Genomic DNA, 21947 nt, shown 5'->3' on the forward strand with positions numbered 1-21947 from the left:
AAAATCCTAAATAAAATATTAGCAAACTGAATCCAGCAATATATGTGTATTTATGTGTATGTGTATATGTGTACATATATGTATATATACATACAAAAAAGATAATGCTTTCCAACCAAGTTGAGCTTATTTCAGGAATACAAGATTTTTTAAGTTTCAGGTGTACAACATAGTGACTCAATATTTGTATATATTGCAAAATGATCATCAGTAAGTCTAGTTAACGCTCATCACCATAAAGTTGCAAATTTTTTTCTTGTGCTGAGAACTTTTAAGACCTGTTCTCTTAGCAACCTTCAAGTATACAAGACAGTATTATTAACTTAATCACCATGCTGTACATACACTACATCCCCATGACTTATTTATTTTATAACTGGAAGTTTGTACCTTCTGACCACCTTCACCCATTTCACCCATCTCCCAACCCCCCCCATCTCTGGCAACCACCAATCTGTTCTCTGTATCTATGAAGTCCTCTTTTTTTTTTGGTCAAGATTCCACATATAAGTGAGATTGTATGGTATTTTTCTTTCTCTGTCTGGCTTATTTCACTTAGGATAGACTGAATAATATTCCATTGTGTGTGTGTGTGTATACACACACACACACACATTTTCTTTATCCATTCATCCATTGATGACACTTAGGTTGCTTCCATGTCTTGGGTATTGTAAATAATGCTGCAGTGAACATGGGGGTGCAGATATCTTTCTGAGTTAGATTTTGTTTTTTTGGATAAATACCCACATTCCTACTGTATGGAATCATACAGTAGGTCTATTTTTAAATTTTTTGAGGAACATCCATACTGTTTTTCATAGTGGCTGCACCAATTTACTTTCCCACCAAATTCACAAGGGTTTCCTTTTTTCCACGCCCTCACCAACACTTACTTCTTGTCTTTTTGGTAATAGCCATTCTGACAGGTATGAGATGATATCTCACTGTGGTTTTGATTTGCATATCCCTGATGATTAGTGATGTTGAGCACCTTTCAGGGACCTCTTGGCCATCTGTTTGTCGTCTTTGGAAAAAAAATGTCTATTCAGGTCGTCTGTCCATTTTTCAATCAGATTGTTTGGGGGGTTTTTTGCTCTTGATTTGTATGAATTCTTTATATTTTAGATATTAACCCCTTATCAGAAATGTGATTTGAAAATATTTTCTCTCATTCAGTACACTGCCTTTTTTATTTTGTTGATGGTTTCCTTTGCTGCGCAGAGGCTTTTTAGTTTGAAGTAGTCCCACTTGTTTGTTTTTTGCTTTTGTTGCCTTACCCAAAAAATCATCATCAGGACCAGTGTCAAGGAGCTTACTGCTTATGGTTTCTCCTTGGAATTATATGATTTCAGTCTTTTAAAGTTTATTTATTTATTTATTTATTTATTTATTTTGGCCACACGGCTTGCGGGATCTTAGTTCTCCAACCAGGGATCGAACCCGCTACCCCTGCATTGGAAGCTCGGAGTCTTAACTACTGGACCGCCAGGGAAGTCCCTGCTTTCAGTCTTATATGTTCAAATCTTCAATCCATTTTGAGTTAATTTTTGTGTATGGTGTAAGATAGTGGTCCCTTTCCATTAGTTTGCTTGTGGCGGTTCAGTTTTCCCAATATCATTTATTTGAAAAGACTGTCCCTTACCAATTGTATATTCTTGGCTCTTTTGTTGTAAATTAATTGACCATATATATGTGAGTTTACTTCTGAACTTTATTCTGTTCCATTGATCTATGTTTCTGTTTTTATGCCAGTATTATACTGTTTTCATTACTAGTGCTTTGTAATATAGTTTGCAATCAGGAAGTGTGATGTCTCTAGCTTTGTTCTTCTTGCTTAAAGTCGCTTTGGCTGTTTGGGGTCTTCTGTGGTTTCATACAAATTTTAGGATTGTTTGTTTTATTTCTGTGAAAAATGCCATTGGAATTTTGATAGGGATTGCGTTGAATCTGTAGATGCTTTGTGTGGCACAGACATTTTAACAATATTAATTTTTCCAGTCTATGAGCACACAGTTTCTTCCATTTATTTGTGTTATCTTCAGTTTCTTTCATCAGTGTCTTAAAGTTTTCAGTGTACATTTCTTTCACCTCCTTGGTTAAATTTATTCCTTGGTATTTTATGCTTTTTGATGCAATTGGAAATGGGATTATTTTCTTAATTTCTCTTTCTGATAGTTCATTATTAGTGTATAGAAATGCAAATGATTTTGTGGAATGATTTTACATCCTGCAGTTTTACTAATGGTAAATGAAGATGGCTTAATATTTGAGTCACTCTATGTAGTTCACCACATTATCAGAGTAAGGGAGAAAAACCATCTCAATTGATAATCTCAGTGTAATCATCTCAGTAGATAAAGAGCAAGGATATGTTCCTTCAATAACAGTACATTTATCACACTCAAAAAGTGTGACATTAGTATAAAACTGTTAGTGAATAAGCAGTACATATTCAGATTTCTATTGTTCCGATAACATCCTTTGTTTTGTTTTTTAGTCTGAGTTCCAATCCAGGATCAAATGTCAGATGTATTTTGATACATCACAGTCATTATATAACATGCACATAAAAAATATCAGTGTGAACTTAATTATTATAAAGTGAATACCCTTCTAACCCCCACGTGTGAAAGAGGATAGACTCTTGCTACACCCTCCCAGAAGTTTTCCACCCGCCCCTTCTCAAATACAACTCCCTCCCTCTCATCTAAGGTTAGCCATTATCCTAATTTTTATGATCATTACTTTCTTTCCTTTGTAGTTTAGCTTTATCTGTTTTTCAATGTGGTTTTAATATTTTAATCATATAACTTTATTAATATCTAATTGTAATAGTAATAATATTTTAACATGATATGGTTTGATAATCTGTTTCCCCACCATCATTTTTCTTTTTCCTTTTACATTTGTGTTCTTCTCAGTGCATCACATCAGGAGCATGTAATGTCTGTCTGATTACTGACGGTGTTAACCTTCTATCACTTGATTATATTTGCCAGGTTTTTGTACTTTGTAAAGTTACACCTTTGTAATAAATATTTTGAGGCTGTGTAAATATCCTGTTTCTTATGAAACTTTGATCCTAGTTTTAGCAATCATTGATGATTCTTGCCCCAAAGCATTTTTTACTATAATGTTAGCCAGATGCTGTTTTCTGGGTCCGTCATTCCCTCTATAGTTAATAGTTGGAGCTCGCTAGAAGGAAGGCTTTCTCTTCTCCCTTGTATTTATTTCAATGTTTCATGTATGTTTTATTTTATGGATTTTATATTCTGTTATAATCATTTTGATGCATGAATTGTTCCAGTTTAGGCCAGTGGCAGCCCCTTCAGCTGGTGCCTGTCCCTTTGACATGTCTCTGACATGTTTGTCTGAGCACTTTCTTACTTTCTGGCACAAGATGATCCCACTTACCAGTATTTTCCTAGGCTCAGATCTGGAATTGGGCATATCTTTAGGGAGAACTGGTTCTTTTAGTGGATAATGGTATTCAGAAGCAAAGATCTTGGTGCTGAGTATGTTTTTTTTATATTTATCCTATTTGGGGTTTGTAGGGCTTTTTGAATTCATAGCTTGGTATTTTCTGTAAGTTTTGGGAAATTATTGGCCTTTACCTCTTTAAACATTGCTTCTACTCCATTCTTTCTCCTCTTCCTCTGAGATTCCAGTTACTCATGTTAGACCTTTTCACTGTATCCCATATGTATTATAAGCATTTCTATGTTTTCCATTCCTATTTCCTTCTGTGCTTTAATTCTCTGGATCTATAATTTTTTCTCCTGTTGTGTTTAATTTTTATGCTTTTCGGTTCTAGGCTTTCCATTTGACTATGTCTCTCACTCTTTGTTAATAGGCTGTACTTGTCTAGTGAAATTCTTGCTATCATCTGTGTTTTTGAATAATTAATAATATTTATTTTAAAATCCATGCCTGGTAACTCCAGTCTCTGGGTCACTTGGGTGTCTGGTTCTGTAGTGTTTCTCCACCCATTCCCTCCCCCACCATTTATGGTTATTTTTTTCTGTAGGAAAGCAAATTGATTATCTGTTTATAAAGTTGTAAAAATGTTAATATTCTTAGATTTCCTGAAATACAGTTACTTGATCTGTCTACAGCAGACAACTTTTTGGTAAATTTAGTTGTAACATACAACCCTTGAATCTCAGTGGATTACAATAGCAAAGGCTTATTTGTTGCTTGCATTACATTCTGGTTCCTGAGTAACTGCAGCTACATCCCATGGTTATTATGTTCCATGTGTCTTATTCATTCTGAGACCTAGGCTGAAGGAGAAGCCCTCATCAGGGATGTTTTAATCTCAGGGCCAAAGTTAATGGGAGAGATGGACCATGTGATGGCTCTTCAGAGTCTTCTCAGTTGAAGTTCATTTCTCTCCCATTCACAATCAATTGACCGAAGCAATTTATGTATATGCTACTTCCCCAGGGAGGCATTATAAGTTATATGGGAGGGAGGAGTGAATAATTGGGAACAGTAATACAATTTATCTTGCTATCCTAAAGAAAAAACTCCCACATTTGAAAAAAGCTGTATGTACATGAAGATGTTAATGCAGAATTATTAATAATGATAAAAATTATAAGTATAGTAGTAAGGAACTTTATGATATATTCAGTGATTATGCAGTTCTTAAAATGATCATTGTAATATCTAGCAACATAGGAAAATGCATTTAGTACACTGTTAAGTGAAAGAGCAATGTAGAGAGTATATATACCCTATCAGTACAGCTGTGTACACACAGTCATACATTTGTAAGAAAATTGAAGATATAAAAATGATGATAGTTATCTTAGTGGTTTTTCATTTTTAAACTTAAAGTTTTTATAGTGCTGTTATTTTATAATTAAAAGCAATTTTGTTTTCTTAAAGGTTATTTTTCATTCTAAAAAGTCATACACATTTATCAAAGAAATGTTGGAAAATACAGAAAATAGGATTCAAAAAAACAAACTCTTGACCTATCTCCCCAAATCACCACAGTAACTATTTTAGGTGTGTTTAAAAAATTACTATATTAAAAATATTTACCAGATTAACCTTGTATTGTGTTGTCATGTTTCATTTCAGGTCCTGAAAATCCTTGGTTGGTCCAAGCTTATGTTTCAGCAGCTAAACACCCTTTTGCTTCCGTGGTGGCTCAGGAGGTTTTCCAGAGTGGAATCATTCCTTCAGATACTGACTTTCGTATCTACAGGGATTTTGGGAACATTCCAGGTATTCTGTCAGTCGTTACGGGCTTTTTTGTGACAATGATTAATCAAAAACAAGTTTTACTTTTTGGAAGTTTGTGAGTGAGCAGCATTTTCTGAGAGCAAATTCTCTATGTGAAAACTGCATATTTTGACTTACTGAAAGAGAGATCCTGATAGTTTCTTTTTCTTTTAAACTCCAGTCTAATTTAAATGCTTCCCTTTTCTAGAACATGTCATCTTGGCCCACAGTGTGACAGAACAGGGGAGGACTGGTTAGCACTTCATTCCCAAAAGATGGTAATAGATCCTTCAGGGGTCTTTTTCATTGTTATCTTGCTTTGCCAACTGCCCTGGGGACTTGTACAGCTTATTTGAAGTTAAAATTTGGCTCTGGCCTGGCAAGGATGTAGATGGCAAAGTTTTGATGACCTCCCGTGCTCAATATTCCTACCCCTTGCTGTGTGAATTGTAATGCCCCAGTCATTATGTATTGAATTATGTACCATAACTATTGGTTCTGTGAGAATTTGGAAGAGAATTTACATCATGCATTCATGAATGTGACAAACAGTCATGCCACTGCTTTGATGTTTTGTCTTTCAGGAATTTAATACATTAAACAAATAGGCCTAAAGTAAGGTTGATCTTTAAAATGACTTTTTTTTTTTTTTTCTGTATGTCTTAGGAATAGACTTAGCTTTTATTGAGAATGGATACATTTATCACACCAAGTATGACACAGCGGACAGAATTCTAACAGATTCCATTCAGCGAGCAGGTTGGTATTCTAATTTAGACTTTTGATATTAAGATGGAATACTGTGGATGACCTGTAAACCTATAAATATTCTGTGTCCTGTGCATTAGGGAGGCAGTGTATGGTGTAAATGAGGTGGGGCTTTGGAGTTAGATGAGGCTTTGAATTTTAGCCTTGAAGTCTAGTTTAGCAGTTAAGAACATAAGACTATTCATTATGAGGAATTTGAAAGGGTGTTGACCCAGGGTTATGGTCGGATTGCTGAGTGATGCGATTGTAGCCAAAATGGAAGCTATACATTGGAGGTGGTGCAAGCACATGTTTGGGCAACTTGCCCGGGTCTGGAAAAGTTACATCGATCCGAGGTTGGGTGGTGAGGGCCAGTGAGTGGGTTATAGGACAGGTGTCAGGACGAGGGGCAAGGGAGTTAAAGTGTTTTCCAGAGAGATCTATAGTAGTCAGGGGAGGTGAGTCTGTTGCTAAGCCTTAATAAGAGTTGGTGGGATTTGGCACAATGGAGAAGAGAGGGTGTGTCCCAAGGAAGAGCAGAGCGCGAGTAGGTTGTGTTTGTGTATGAGGGGCTGTTGGTGAGTAGCTTGTCAGAATGGAGGTTGCATTTTCAGAAATAGAGAGAAATGAGGTATAAGTGTATAGGGTAGAGAAAATTGTAGAAAGCTTTAAAAATCAGCAAGAAGATGCTGCAGGAATAAGGAGTCATCAAAGGCCTGAGTACATGAATGAATGATGGTTTAAAATGCTGTTAGTCTGGTGATGCAGTGTGGAGTGGATGGTGGAGACAGGGAGAGAGCCAGGAGTCAGGGCTGTTCCAACAGTAATTTTCGTATGGAATAGTAAAGGACCTAGACTGGGGTGTTGAGCAAAGATAGAAATGAAAGCAAGGAGATAGAAAATTAGGTGTATTTGGAATGTAAATTCAACAAAACTTGACAGATTAGATAGAAGGGGCAGCAAGGGGCAGCATCAGGCCTAGCTGGCCGGGGGAGAGATGATGCCATTGACCATGATGGGAACACGGGAAGGAGGCCCCCATCCAGAGCAGTCATGAAGAGGGGGAGGAGACTGAAGTCTGTCAGATGTAAGACGGAGGGTGTCTGTGAACTGACAAGATGAAAATATAGATACACTGTTAGAGCTCATGACAGAACTGGGTTTCTGGGTTTGGAAACTAAAGGCATAGAGAAAACCACAGAAGTATGGAGAATGGAAATGGTTTTTGGAAGAGGGAAGCAAAGGTAGAGGACTAAACTTGAGCTTTGAGGAAGACACATTCTAAGGTGTGACAGAAGAGCCAATGAAAGAAATCCCGCAGTAAGACAGAGGTGGTGTCTTCAGTGGAAAGAGAAAGTCAGTGGGATGAGCAGCAGGAAGAAATGCCAGTCATTCGTGTCTTCTGATAATTCTTCATTATTAAGTTCAAACTCATTTAGTCAGTGATTGATATAACAGATACTTGTGACAGCATCTGATGTGCCGGATTCTGCCTGACAATGACTCTGCCAGCTCTCCAGCTTCAGTGCTGAATACTCTCTCTCCTCATTGCGGACTTTTTTCCCACCCTGTATCTGGAAATTGCCCTCCTCAGGGCCTTCATCTACACAGATGAACAGTCTCAGTCTGGACAATCTCTCCCGCGACGTAGCCCCTGTCCATCCTTTAGCTGTAAATTTCACTTCCTCGAGTGCTTCCCTGACTTCTCAAACTCCATTAGTCTCCCGTGATATGTTTTTAGGGGACTCTCTCCTTATTCTTTCTTTTTTTAATTGGAATATCATTGACATTCCTTATTAATTCTTAACACACGTGTAATAACTTGTTTGGTGTTTGTGAGCTTCATGAGCTTCTTGGTTCCCCACTGAATTTCTGGTATCTAGAGCAGTGTCTGCTACATTAAGTATATATTAAATGAAGAAGGACTAAGAAACAGCCACTGGATTTGTCAACAGCGAGGGTAGAACTGATCAGGGAGTAGCTGTAATAAATAGAAGAGAAAGGATGAAGACCAGGTCGCTGAGCTTTGAAGTGGAGAGGAAACAAGAGTAGGGGGCATGGACCTTATCTGAGATATTTAGTAAGAAAAGTGGGGGAGAGCAGTAGGACGGTAGAAAGCTATTTCTGTTCACAGTCTTTCTAGGTATTTCTTTACTACAACAGTGGATGGTTTATTCAACTTTGTTACCTTTCTTTTTTTTTTTTTTTTAACTAATAGGTGACAACATTTTAGCAGTTCTTAAATATCTAGCTACATCTGATATGTTGGCTTCTTCTTCTAAGTATCAACATGGAAACATGGTCTTCTTTGATGTGCTTGGCCTGTTTGTCATTGCCTACCCCTCTCGTGTTGGCTTGATAATTAACTACATGGTGGTAATGGCTGTTGCTTTATACCTGGGAAAGAAATTATTGCAGCCCCAAAATAAGAGTAAGTATTTTCCTTTAAAACTACAGTACTGGCACGGATATGGAATTTGCCTGAAGTTTTTTAGTCACTTTGCTTATATCTTTCCAAGAAGTTAAAAATCTTACGAAAAATAACATTTGATTTATACTGTTGTAAGAAACTTGTAAATGAATATCAGGTTGATATGCTCATTATACTTTTAGTCTTGGTGAAGCAGGCAAGTTTTATGTACTTATGCACTTCATAGAAGTACCACAAAAGCTTGTGGAAAATGGTTTGTAAAGACTGACTTTTAGTGAAGAGTCCCATTAAAAATTCTTGTCCACACTGCAGACCAATAGCACACTGTTCTGGAGTATAAATGAGCTTCTTCTGGTTAAATTGGTCTCCTTCTACTATGTTTTGTACTCTAAGTTGGTGTGTGCTGTTATCAGATAAAATATTTAGCAGCAATTTAAATACTCATTTATCACTGGTTATTTTCTCATGCTACTTCTATTCCTGTGTTAGCTTCTTTTAGTAAGATTTTATATGGAACTTTGCCTTCCATTTCTGCTGTTATTTCAATACACAAAGCATCCCAAAGGTGATGAAGATTAAGACAACCCACTTTTCTAGCCAAGAATATATCTGAACTACTCCTGAAGACTTATCTCTTTGCGTCTTTTGTACCCACAGACTCTGAGTAGATGTCAATACTTGAATCTTATTCACTGATACTTTCCCTGTGTAGTGTTTAACAAACCTTACCCCTAAGAAATTTCAGTATTTTCAATTACAATGGTGAATTTTGTTTTAATGTTTGCTCCTTTAATTCTACTGACTGGTTATGAAATTGATTTGATAAAGACGGTGATCGCTACTTTTTGTTTTCTCTCCATTAGCTGCTGCCTATACAAAGGACTTCTTCTGTGGACTTGGCATCACTCTGATAAGCTGGTTTACTAGCTTGGTTACAGTTCTCATTATAGCAGTGTTCATCTCTCTTATTGGACAGTCTCTCTCATGGTATAACCACTTCTACGTCTCTGTTTGTCTGTATGGAACTGCAGCTGTTGCCAAAATAATATTCATACATACCCTCGCAAAAAGATTTCATTATGTGGTAAGTGTTGGGCATTTTTATTGATTTCTTTTTGCTGCCTTCTAGGATTGAAGACAAACTCAGGTGGGTGTTCCTTGTGTTTGGCCTTTTGAGCTATCAAAGATTGTTCAGCATGGCTATAGATAATTGACTCCCAGATCTGTGTTGACTTTCTGGAAGGCTTCTCATTCTGAGGGTAGCAGACTTCAAATGAGGTTATGAAGCTGCAAACAGTTTGGGGTGTTGGTGACAGCAAGGTGTGTTAGCATAGCCTTTTGCCTCTCCTGACTCTGCGGTTTTTGTAGCCATGCTCTTGAATCTACCAGCCTTCTTTGGGATCACCCAATTATTTATATTTGAATAGCGCTGTTTTCCACTGGACTGTAAGCTCCTTGAGGGCATGGAGTGTTTTGTTCATTGTCCCCTGTGCTTAGGCAGTGTCTGACACAGCACTAACACACAGTGTTTGCTGCCTGAATGAACGTTGCACTTAAAGCTGTGCTTAAAGTTTTCAGTTTCCTTCACTTTTTTTTTTTTTTTTTTAACTTTTATGTTGTTGATGCAGGTTCTGTCAGCATGCCTTTGTGGTCTGGGGGTTATACTGACACATTGCTAAGGAGAATAAGGGAAGGGAGATAGGGTTCCAAAATGATTTATGCTGACTTAGAGAATATAGCCATATTGTTATGGTTTCAACTGTATACCATTGTATTTTGTTTGGTAAAAACAAAATTAGGTATTAGGGTTATGAGATAATAGGACTAAAAATAAATTACAGTGAGAGAGCAAGCAGTGTTTCTGATTTTCTAAGAGAGTTAAAGGGAAAATCTTTCTTAGTTCCGTCATTTTCAAGATGGCCAGTATACACCTGTTTTTTCGGTTTGTACTGCTGAGGATTAGAATGGAGACATGGAAGACTATAATACAGCATCCTTTCACAAGGATGTCTTTGGTAGCTGAACGTCGGTCTCAGTTTCAGTTCATGTTGGGATATGATCTGAGGAGCCCTTCTGTGTTTTAGGCCCTATTGAAGAAAGGTTCTTTGAGATTAGCCATCTGTTTATGGTTGAGCCAATGCTTGTATCTTAGTGGCTTCTGTCTCCAAAAGAATTATACCATGGGGCTCAATTTCACATGCTTATTCTTAGTGCCATGGTATGTAACCAGTCAGAGTGTGGCTGACTGTCGTTGATACGGCATTGAGGTTCAGTAGAGGGTAAGACAGAAATGCTTAGTAAAGTTCTATTTACTTTGACTGATTTCACTTGTCTGATTACAAAACTTCAGGCTGAAGGCTCAATGTAAAGAGTTGTGTGTTTTATTTTCATTTCACAAATGGTCTTTGAGTATCCAGTGGGCTTCCATGCTAAGGCCTGGTACAGAGATTCAGGACATAGTCTTTTTCTTTGAGGAGCTCACAGTTTCATTTGGGGATGAAACGATGGGGAAACCACAGGGGTTTCAGTACATTGGGCCGAAGTGAAGTAGAGTGATATATTCACAGTGCTGTAGGAATATAGGGCCAGGAGAGATGAATTTTGTTTGTGGAAGTCAGGAAGGCTTCATGAAGGAGGTGGTGACATTTGAACTGGGTTTTTGAAGCCTGAGTAGAAATGTGCCAGATAGAGAACAGGTTGATGGGCAAAGGTGGGAATGTACAAGATGCATTTGGCTCACAGTCAATAAAAAGTTCAGTGTGGTGAAGATGAGGTTGGTAGGGTAATAACTGGGAAAGTAGGCCAGGGTGAAGTTGGAGCATGACCCTAAAAATCAGTGGGGCCACAATTTAAAATTTCTAAGCAGGATATTGAGTGAGAGAATTTGTGATTTAGTAGGAACACACTGGTAACAGTGTATAGAATGGATTGGAAGGGGTAGAGGGATAATAGAGATGGGGAGAGGGGAACTAGATTTGAGGGATATTTGGACTTGGGTACAATGTGGGAACAATGTAAAACATTTCCAGTTATTACAGTCTTCATTGTTGAGATCTTTGTTTTTAAATGTCTGAGTGAATTTGGCTTCAAATTGAATCCTAAGAATTATTTTATTCTTTTTGAAGACCATGACTCTTTTTTTTTTTTTTTTTTTTTTTTAGAAATTTATTTATTTTTGGTTGCATTGGATCTCATTGCTGCGCACGGGCTTTCTTCAGTTACAGAGAGTGGTGCGCGGGCTTCTCATTGCGGTGGCTTCTCTTGTTGTGGAGCACCGGCTCTGGGCGCGTGGGCTTCAGTAGTTGTGGCTCACGGGCTTAGTTGCCCCGCAGCATGTGGGATCTTCCCGGACCAGGGCTCGAACCCGTGTCCCCTGCATTGGCAGGAGGATTCTTAACCACTGCGCCACGAGGGAAGCCCGACCATGACTCTTGATTAACAATGTTGAACATCTAATTATTTAACGATGATACCCTATCTTTCATTGTCCAAAGAAGGTTTGTCAAGTGAACTTTAACGTGTTTTGAAAACATGTGACAAACTCTTTTGAGCTCTTGAATTAGGGACCCTTATAACAAACATGCCCTGGACTATACAGTAATGAGAAGGCAGAGGAGAGAGAAAAGCTTAAATATATCTATTTCTGTTTTGGTATTTCTGCACTAAAATTATAACTTTCATGTTTACATTAATAGAATCGCTGGTGCAGATGTTAAAATGTATTAAGTTCATATGGCAACTTTCTTCTGAAGAACTCAAGGTGCTGCACAGGAATCCTCAGACTTCAGAGCTCATAAGATGTAGATCAAATTTTATAACGTGAAACCACCAGGAATCCAGGATGGGGGCAAAGTTGTGCTACAAGACCAGTTGGAGATAGAAAAGACTCAGGAATCAAGCAAAAAAACCCCATGGCTGTGTGCTCTAAAGGTCCTGCAGTTCTCAAGCTGTGCTGTTGGTGGCGCTGCAGCCACCTTCACATAGGTCATTTCTCCAGTTTGCTTGACATTCCTTGTAAGTTGCATGAATAAAAGAGCTTACAGAGGTGAATGTTTTTAGGAGAGTCCTTTCTTCTATTTTAGAACATTTCCAAAGGTCTTTCAGCCCGGTGGAGGGAGAGCACAGATTATATACAAGTAATGATGTTTTTACCCCATCTTGTTAAATTCCCCTTTCCTGTGCAGTAATTTGAATTTATTACTTTATGATAGGAGGTAGCTTTGTCAGTGTTTACTTTAAAGTTTAAAGGATAGACCCTGCTCCAAACAAAACATAGCTTTTTGGAGCAGTGGAAGTTACACTACAATAGAAGATCTTTATGAATGGCCCATGAATGAGACTACTTGTGTATTTTCTTTCTTTCAGAATGCCAGTGACCAGTATCTGGGAGAAGTATTTTTTGACGTCTCTCTGTTTGTGCACTGTGGGTTCCTTACAGCTCTCACTTACCAAGGGCTCTGCTCGGCATTTATTAGCGCTGTCTGGGTGGCATTCCCGTTGCTCACAAAGCTTTGCGTGCACAAGGACTTTAGGCGGCATGGTAGGGTATTTTTGGTTGTGATACAAATGGGAAATACCTTAAAATACATAAGATGAGGCTTCCAGGGACTATTTCCATATTTGATCTTTTTGGGTAGGCTTTCTAAATTGTTGCTGTTTGTTTCTTTTTAATTTTCAGATCACACAGATTTTTATCTTACACCTTACACGTAAATGAGCACATGCTAATTAATATATTACATATTTTGTTTTCTTATTTGTATTCTACCCTAAGTCAAAGTGTTTTATCTCACTAAGATAACATGTACCAAAAGGGCAAGAGTCAGAGCTAACCTAATTTCTGTTAGGTGCAAAGGTATACCAGGACTATAAAAAGCTGTTATCTCACTGGAGAATTTCAGAGATGTGTTTTCTTTCTCTTTTTCTGTAGGTGCCGGAGGAAAATTTATTGCCTTTTACCTTTTGGGGATGTTTTTTCCTTATCTTTATGCGTTGTACCTCATCTGGGCCGTATTTGAGATGTTTACCCCTATCCTTGGGAGGAGTGGTTCGGAAATTCCACCTGATGTTGTGCTGGCTTCTATTTTGGCTGGTTGTACAATGATTCTCTCATCCTATTTTGTAAGGAAAAAAAATTTTTTTTAATTTCCTTCTTCATTTTATATATAAATCCATGATGAGTTTTGCCATGCTAGATCCTGTGAAATAGTGTTGATTCTACTCTTAAGCAAAAGAAATGGTGAATGACTCTGCATATTGTGGGTTCGGTATGGGCAGAAAATGTAGAAGGGCGGTTTTGTTGTTAATTTTGCTTCCTCATCCTCCCAAATCCTCTGATTATACTTCTTTTCAAATAGCTTTCAAACTACCTGAATTTGAATGCGTGGAACGAATACCAAGTGAGAATTGGTAGAGATTGCTTAGTGGTGAATTTTTAGAGTGTGTTTTGAACTTACTAATTAGAGGAAAATGTTAATAAATACATGGTAGTTTCATTGGTGCTGTTAGAGCTAGTGAAGAAAGACTAATTCCGATGAGGAGTTTTCCCTTGTCGTTCACCTGCCCTGCTGCTGGTGCAGCCAAGGTCACTGATCGAGTCTGTGTCCTCGAGTGACATACACTTACGACACCCAAACATGCCTTCCTTTACCGAGTAATGAATACATGTTACAGGCCTTGTCATTTTACTGTATCAGTGTTCTGCCCTCGCAGGGAGAGTCCTACCTGTGCCATCCCTGCTTCTCCTCCCTGGGACTCTCCAGAGGGAAGAAAAGACATGATGCAGAGTTGACAACCAGACTGCCCTCTGTTAGAGCAAGCTCCAGGCAGAGTCCTGCCCTTGGCGTGGTGTCGGCACTCTCCAGGACTCTGGCCTGGCTGCTGTTTTGTGGCTCTTTTCATTGCAGTCCTTAAGAGTAAGAAGTATTTATTGAATACCCGTAGGTACACTCTGAGATTTGAGGCTAGGGTACCAAATAGAAAAAGTAGCTATGACTATTATAGCTCTTCCCTTCATGGAGAGAAGAGTGAGCTTTTTCACACTGATACAGTAAAGGGCATCTCATGTGGGGACTAGGGTCCAGGGACAGCAGATAAAAGTACCACGTGCGTGGTCAGCACTGTCCATGGTAGTCCCTTAGATAGCAAATAAATAGCTGTGTGTGTGACTGCGTATACAGCCCTGTAGAGTAATTCTTATGCACGCTATTGTTTGAGATCAGCTGCGCTAGTTCTGAAACAAATCTGAGCATTGCAGCCATTTCACTTTTAATATTATGATTTAGTCCTTACCGGTATTTGCAGGGATAGATGGAAAATTCTGAAATGTTCTTTGTTGCCTTCAGGGTTTACTTCTTTTGGTTTTAATATTAAGCCTTTAAATCCTCTGTATATCTTAATAGATGGTTTGCTGTTGTGAGGACTAAAGGACATGTAGTTTCATCACATGTAGATTAGGTTGTAATCTAGAGTCAGCTAAGTTATGAACTGGACCCCCCCACCCGCTGCAGTGTATTTAAATCATAGTCAATGAATGAAAGCTATTGATGCTCATAAAAGATGATCAGAATGTGGGGCATTTCAGTTCTGTTCCATAGGGAAGGGGACAAAATGAACCCTGAAAACTTCACTGTGGAAATTGAAAATGACCCCAAAAGCATGGAAATCTTGGAAACCATAAGCAAGTAGATTAAAGTTTATTACCTTCTAAATTACTTTTGGAGAGTGGCTCTTGGAATACTTTAAACCCTCATTTAATGTTCATTATAATGTGAAATAACTCTGCTGCCCTTTGATGCTGTGGGTTATCATTCTCTTCGCTATTTTCTTATTTATGTGTAGCTGTGTTACAGATAGTGGCTTTTTAATAGAGTGAGACTTTTCTCCTTGAGTAATGGAGAATTGAACCACAATGCACACTTCAGAGAGCTTGTCTTTTAGTCCTTGGGGATTTATTAAATATATTTGCTAGGAAGCAATTAAATTGCTGTCAAATGATCGGTTAACAGGTTTCCTGGGGTTATCCTGTGCTGGGGCCATCATGGTTATATTGATTAAATGAGACTGCTGATAGGAGTGGGATCAGGAGGAGATTCTCAGAGAGAAACAGAGAAAGAGCCAGCACACATTGGACACCTCATAGTCCCTTTTCACGCTTCTCTTCATTTTATTTCACACCCATTTCGGAACCTAGAGTGATATCAGATGTAACATTTAAGACAAAAGACAGTAAAATTTAATACAGTGGGATCCAAACACATTGTCACTGAGGCCATTCTCTTCTTCCTTCTCTCCCACTCTCTGATCACCTTTTCATTGATCACCATTACCAAACCTCTTCCAGAAGGTGGGTGGAAGAGGCAGAAGATGAGCCTCATGACCTGGAGAAGAGAAAATATGGATGTGGAAACTGTAGCTTAACCTGAAGTTGTAGGACAACTTTGGGTAGCAACAGGGTTGCGAATGGCAGAAACCACCGCATCATGACAGGGAGGTTTTATTTGGACCCAAACAGCTCTGTGTACCTAAACTTAACCAGTGGAGGCGAAACTCATTACTTGGCAGGATATTTGACACTGTTCTAAGGAGCCACATTTTAAATATTGTTACTGTTAGGAGAAAGAGGGACGGACAGGGTAACAAATTGTGTTTTGCTAACTCACTGCCATAAATCCTTGGGTACTTTGTCTTATTTTTGTCCTTCAGTGTAAAAACATTAAGATCTTCGACTTAAGACCAGTACTGTTTTGCTGGAGATTACCCTGGTTGGCATATTGTTACACTGTAGATATAAAATCTCTGAGTTTCATATAGTAGAATATATGGTAGGTTACGAATATCTGCTTAATTTTTCATTTTCATCTCAGTATAAATATTTTCACATTTATGTTCTTCACTTTTCTACATATTGACCCTGGAGGGTGGGCAATAAGGGGGAGAAGGCAAAAGGGGGAGCAGGGACTAGGTCATTGTTTCTCAAAGTGGCTCCTTCAGAACCCCTAAGGGATCTGTGGACATATTCTATAATCATGTGTCCCCCGCAATTTTTAATTCAGTGATTTTATTACAATTTAAAAATTAATATAAGCATATTTAGGACTTCCTGGATGCCCATCTTGAGACTGAGCCACTTGCTTTTCCTGCCCAAGTTCAGATTTGTTATTTTGATTGTGTTGGCCTTGGTTAACTCTGCAGTGACAAGGGCAGAATTACCTTTTTTCCCTGGTTTCAATTTTCATAGTTTTGGGGGTTTTTTTCCAAGTGAACTATAAGTTGATTTACAATATTGTGTTAGTCTCAGGTGCAGAATTACTTTTATTGCAGTTTTTCCTTATGTGCAGGTCCACAGGCAGAGTCTTGAAGGTGCATCTAAAAGATGAATCCAGCACATAGGCACATTATGAAAGCATTATTAGAACTTGAGTTTTGTTGAAATAGGCCTACTTACTTGCTTAAAAGCTTACCTCTGGTTCTTTAATAAAAGCCTGATGTCATGATGTTTGGTACAACCCAAATAGTGTCTGCTGTGCAGTTAACTTACAGGGTTTGATAGAATCGGAAATAAAATAAGGTCATGGTTTGACTGATGGTGGATGTACATCCTCTAGTCTCTTGGCTGACTGAGCAGAGACACTGTCTCAGTTTCCTTTTTCCCTCTTACTGTCTGGCTGCCTGTCAGAAAAGCACCATCATGCAGATGGGGGCATCTCTCATTTATTTAGGCTCTGACTTGTGATGGAAATCCCTTATAATAGTGCTTTGTGTACTGGGAGTTGGAGTATGGTAGCACATGCTGATACATGTCCTTTATTATCTGTCTGACAATACCTGTTACAAAGTAAAGTCAGCAAAGCCACCTTTCTGCCAATGGTAATTTTTCTATTTTTGTGTTTTGTGTTTTAGATTAACTTCATCTACCTTGCCAAAAGCACAAAAAGAACTATGCTAACTTTAACTTTGGTATGTACAATTGCATTCCTCCTTGTTTGCAGTGGAACTTTCTTCCCGTACAGCTCCAACCCTGCCAGTCCAAAGCCAAAGAGAGTGTTCCTTCAGGTAAGAGCGATTTTGCGTGAGCTGTTTGAGATCCTGGAGAGGAAAGGCTTATGGTGTTTTGCGCTTACTAGTCAACAGTGAAGCTCGAAACACATAAGTGACTTTTCTACTGTTGACCTGTTAGTTGTACCTCGACTATTTTGTGTAAGGCAGTGAGGAAAAGACCGACCATCAAGAGGCATTCTTATCAGCTAGAAACACTTCTCCTAAGAGCCTGAATCGGAAATGTCTGCTTGTTGCTCTTAATACTGTTCAAATTACAAAAATGTACCTACTTGGAAAAACGAGAGCAAATATGTATCATGGAATAATGAGCTGTCAGAAGTACAGACTGTAAAAATGTCTGTGGGCTGAGTAAAAATATGACCTCCTGTCAACTGGCAAAATGAAACAGATTCTTTAAAATGCGGTAAGATTGATGTTAGGTAATGTTCAAGGTAATGTGACAGTGAAAATATAATAACTTAGATATTAATAAAATGAGATTTAGAACTTTCTTAGATTTCAGGTTTTTCTGCAAACTTTTTAGAGCTGGTGTAAAACAGGAAAAAGAACTTAAGTCACCTTTTTTCCAGTCTTCCTCTCTGTTAGAGGGAATGGAGTGGCCAAACAGAAAAGCCAAGAGTCATAACCTAGATAATTATTCAAGGACTTGAGTAAGTAGTAATAATATATTTGAACTTAAATATCAGAGAGGAGATTTTGAGAAAGAGCCAACTATTCCTTGTTTTTGTTTCCAGTCCTGTAGGACACAGTGATACGTTTTATGCGATAAATTTTACAATCACATCAGTAGTCATTAGGAAAAGCTAGATTTTTATTTTTAAAAACTCTTGTTCTGATTTGTTTTGGGGTTCTCTTCTTCCCCAGTGCCAGAAGTTGACAAACTTTTCCTGTAAAGGGCCAGAAAATAAATATTTTAGGCTCTGCCAGCCATGTGGTCTCTGTTGCAGCTACTCTGTTTCTACAGAGTGAAAGGAGCCATAGACGATACCTGCAGATGAATGTGGCCATGTTTTAATAAAGCTTTATTTTTAAAAATGGCAGTGGGCCATTTGGCCTGTGGGCTGTGGTTTACCCCTGCCCTTTGCAATCCTTTTTCTTTTCCTGTTTGATATTCTTCAGGCTGGTTTCCGTTGTTAATAGAGCTATTCCAGATGGAGCATGGTGCCTTTTCATAGAATTCTGTTAGGCACAGGTCTGTCATCTAGTGGTGAGCTGTGATTCCTATTTTTCTCTGCACATGAATTAGCATGTAACACCCCGAAAGGGAAATGTGTGTGTATTTCTTTTAGAATGTATTTAAGTCCTTTTAGGACTTTTAGGAGTTCTAGTTTTCATGTCTCTTATATCTGAAATAGTAGGTTTTCAGAAAAATTTTATATGAAATTTAAATATAGAAATATATTTGAAAGAAATAATAAAATAATCATGTGAGTATCTACTGAGTTTAAAAGATCATTAGCTGTACCTTAGAAAACCTCAGTATGCCCTTCTTAATCCCAACTCTTTTGCTCCTCTCCCTCTTACCACCCCCCAAAGTACTGACTATCTTAAAGGTTGGAGTTAATCATTATTTTACCACATATGTATTAATCGCTAAACAACAACATATAGTTTTGCCTGTTTTTGAGCTTCTTACAGGTAAAGCCATACTATATACTTTTTGATGGCTTGCTTCTTATTGCTCAACAGCATGTCAGAGTCTTCCAGGTTGTTTTGTGTCACTGCAGTTCATTATTTTTCATTGCTGAATAGACTTCTGTCATAGGATGATGCCCCAATTTATTTGCCCATTCTACTGTTAATGAACAGTTGGGTTGTTTCCAGTTTTTGCTAATATGGACAATGCTGAACCAACACTTTTGTACCTTGCAAGAGTTTCTCTAAGGTCCATATTCAGGAGTGGAGTTGCTGGCTTGAAGGGTATGTGCATGTTAACTTTATTAGGTAATGCTAAGCAGCCTCCTAAAGTGATTGTGCCAGCGGTGGGTTCCTGTTGCTCAGTAGCCTCATCATTTCTTGGTATTGTCATTTAGTCATTTCTGTTAATCTGGAGTGGGGATATGGGTGAAGGAGTTCAAACAGTAGTTTCCTCATTAGTCTTGTTCTTTTCAGCATGTGACTAGAACATTTCATGACTTGGATGGAAACGTAGTTAAACGAGACTCTGGAATATGGATCAACGGGTTTGATTATACCGGAATGTCTCACATAACACCTCACATTCCCGAGATCAACGATACCATCAGAGCTCACTGTGAGGAGAACGCACCCCTATGTGGTTTCCCTTGGTATCTTCCAGTGCACTTTCTCATCAGGTTGGTTCATTACTTTTCTGCTTTTAGTTGGCGGTTAGTTTGTTCTCAAGTCCTATCACTGTATCAGTACTTTATTATTTAAACTGGTTAACACAGAAGTTGAGTGCTGTTTATACTATTTTTTTTTTAATATTACTACAAAAGTTGTATTTCTTTGTGGGATAAAGCACTCAGAAGTTTTTTATTCTCCCCCAAATTTTGCTTTTTCAAATAGGAAGTCTTTCCTCTAGAAAGCTGAATAGTTAGAAAGTGTAGCCCTCTTAACTGGTCTAACAGATAGCAAGCAGCTAAGCATCAATTTCAAATTGTTTTATTTCTGGGAAGTTTTTATGGTTTGGCAGTAAAGGAATGGATGAGAAGAAATAGGATGGGTAGTGGAATCAAGATCGCCTAGGATCCTTGTTCTTATCTTTGGGAAGGTTTTATTACACAATAACCTGGGCTTCAGAGAAACTGACATTGTTTATCATATCCATCAGTTTATGTGTTTATTATATTCTGAGCACTTCCATGAATTTATAGCTCAAAATCAACTAATAAAGCAACCTGAATATTGAAGTTACCTTTCCAAATAGGAAAAACTGGTATCTTCCTGCCCCAGAAGTTTCTCCAAAAGAACCTGCTCATTTCAGACTTGTATCCAAAGAACAGACACCCTGGGATTCTGTAAAGCTGACCTTTGAAGTAACAGGTAAGTCATATGATAGTTTTTTCTTCTCTCTGTCACTTCTTAAAAATTTTAATATGCATGTATATTTTTTCCCTCAAATGTATAATAGTGACCAGCAACTTAGGAAGAACTTGGTGTTTTTAAAAGCAATTGAAGCTGGTTATGATTTTTAAAAGAAAATTTAATAGACTTTATTTTTTAGAGTAGTTTTAAGTTTACAGAAAAATTGACCAGAAAGTACAGAGATTTCCCTATTGTCCCTTCTACGCCCCAGCTTCCCTTATTATTATCCCTTTTGCATTAAGTATGGTACATCTCTTACAATTGATGAGCCTACATTGATACATTATTATTAACTAAAGTCCTTAGTTTACATTAGACTTAGTTCACTCTTTGTGTTGTTTAGTTCTATGGGTTTTGACAGATGCATATGGTCATGTATCTACCATTACAGTATCATACAGAATAGATTCACTGCCCTCAAATCCCCTGTCTCCACTTATTCACCCCTCTCTCTTTCCTCCCTCTGGCAACCACTGATCTTTTTACTGTCTCCATTGTTTTGCCTTTTCCAGAATATCATATAGCTGGAATTATACTTTGTAGCCTTTTCGGATTGGCTTCTTTTGTTTAGTAATTTTCATTTAAGGTGCCTTTATGTCTTTTAGTGGCTTGATAGCTCATTTCTTTTTATTGCTGTGAATGTACCACAGTTTGTTTATCTTCTGACCTACTGAGGAACATCTTGGTTGCTTCCAGTTTTTGGCAGTTGTGAGTAAAGCTTCTATACACATTTGTGTGCAGATTTTTGTGTAGAATAAGTTTTCAACTCATTTGGATAAATATCTAGGAGTGCAATTGCTGGACTGTATAGTAAGCTTATATTTACCTTCGTAAGAAACTGCCGAAGTGTCTTCCAAAGGCAGTATGAATTCCCACCAGCAATGAATGTGAGTTCCTGTTGCTCTACATTCTCACCAGCATTTGGTGCTGTTAGTGTTTTGGATTTTAGCCATTCTTTTTTTTTTTTTTTTTTTTAATTTATTTATTTTATTTATTTATTTTTGGTTGTGTTGGGTCTTTGTTGCTGTGCGCAGGCTTTCTCTAGTTGCGGTGAGTGGGGGCTACTCTTCATTGTGGTGTGCGGGCTTCTCATTGCGGTGGCTTCTCTTGTTGTGGAGCATGGGCTCTAGGTGCATGGGCTTCAGTAGTTGTGGCTCAGGGGCTCTAGAGCACAGGCTCAGTAGCTATGGCACATGGGCTTAGTTGCCCCGCGGCATGTGGGATCTTCTCGGACAGGGCTTGAACCCATGGCCCCTGCATTGGCAGGCGGATTCTTAACCACTGCGCCACCAGAGAAGCCCCTCTTTTTTTTTTTTAATTTTTAAAATTTATTTATTTTTTTATACAGCAGGTTCTTATTAGTCATCCATTTTATACACATCAGTGTATACCTGTCAATTCCAATTGCCCCATTCATCACACC

General features: G+C 38.1%; 1 protein-coding gene across 1 annotated transcript in view; it reads left to right on the top strand.

The window, feature by feature from the left end:
- ERMP1 (endoplasmic reticulum metallopeptidase 1) overlaps positions 1-21947 on the top strand; it is a 52991-nt gene that overhangs the window by 11814 nt on the left and 19230 nt on the right. Inside the window, exons 5-13 of the mRNA XM_007182197.2 lie at positions 5095-5241; positions 5905-5997; positions 8204-8416; positions 9280-9500; positions 12782-12956; positions 13347-13537; positions 17318-17470; positions 19589-19791; positions 20367-20482. Coding sequence (XP_007182259.2) covers positions 5095-5241; positions 5905-5997; positions 8204-8416; positions 9280-9500; positions 12782-12956; positions 13347-13537; positions 17318-17470; positions 19589-19791; positions 20367-20482 — 1512 coding nt within the window. The remainder of the gene's footprint in view (positions 1-5094; positions 5242-5904; positions 5998-8203; positions 8417-9279; positions 9501-12781; positions 12957-13346; positions 13538-17317; positions 17471-19588; positions 19792-20366; positions 20483-21947) is intronic.

This window comes from Balaenoptera acutorostrata, chromosome 6, assembly GCF_949987535.1.
Source record: "Balaenoptera acutorostrata chromosome 6, mBalAcu1.1, whole genome shotgun sequence".
Classification (NCBI taxonomy): domain Eukaryota; kingdom Metazoa; phylum Chordata; class Mammalia; order Artiodactyla; family Balaenopteridae; genus Balaenoptera; species Balaenoptera acutorostrata.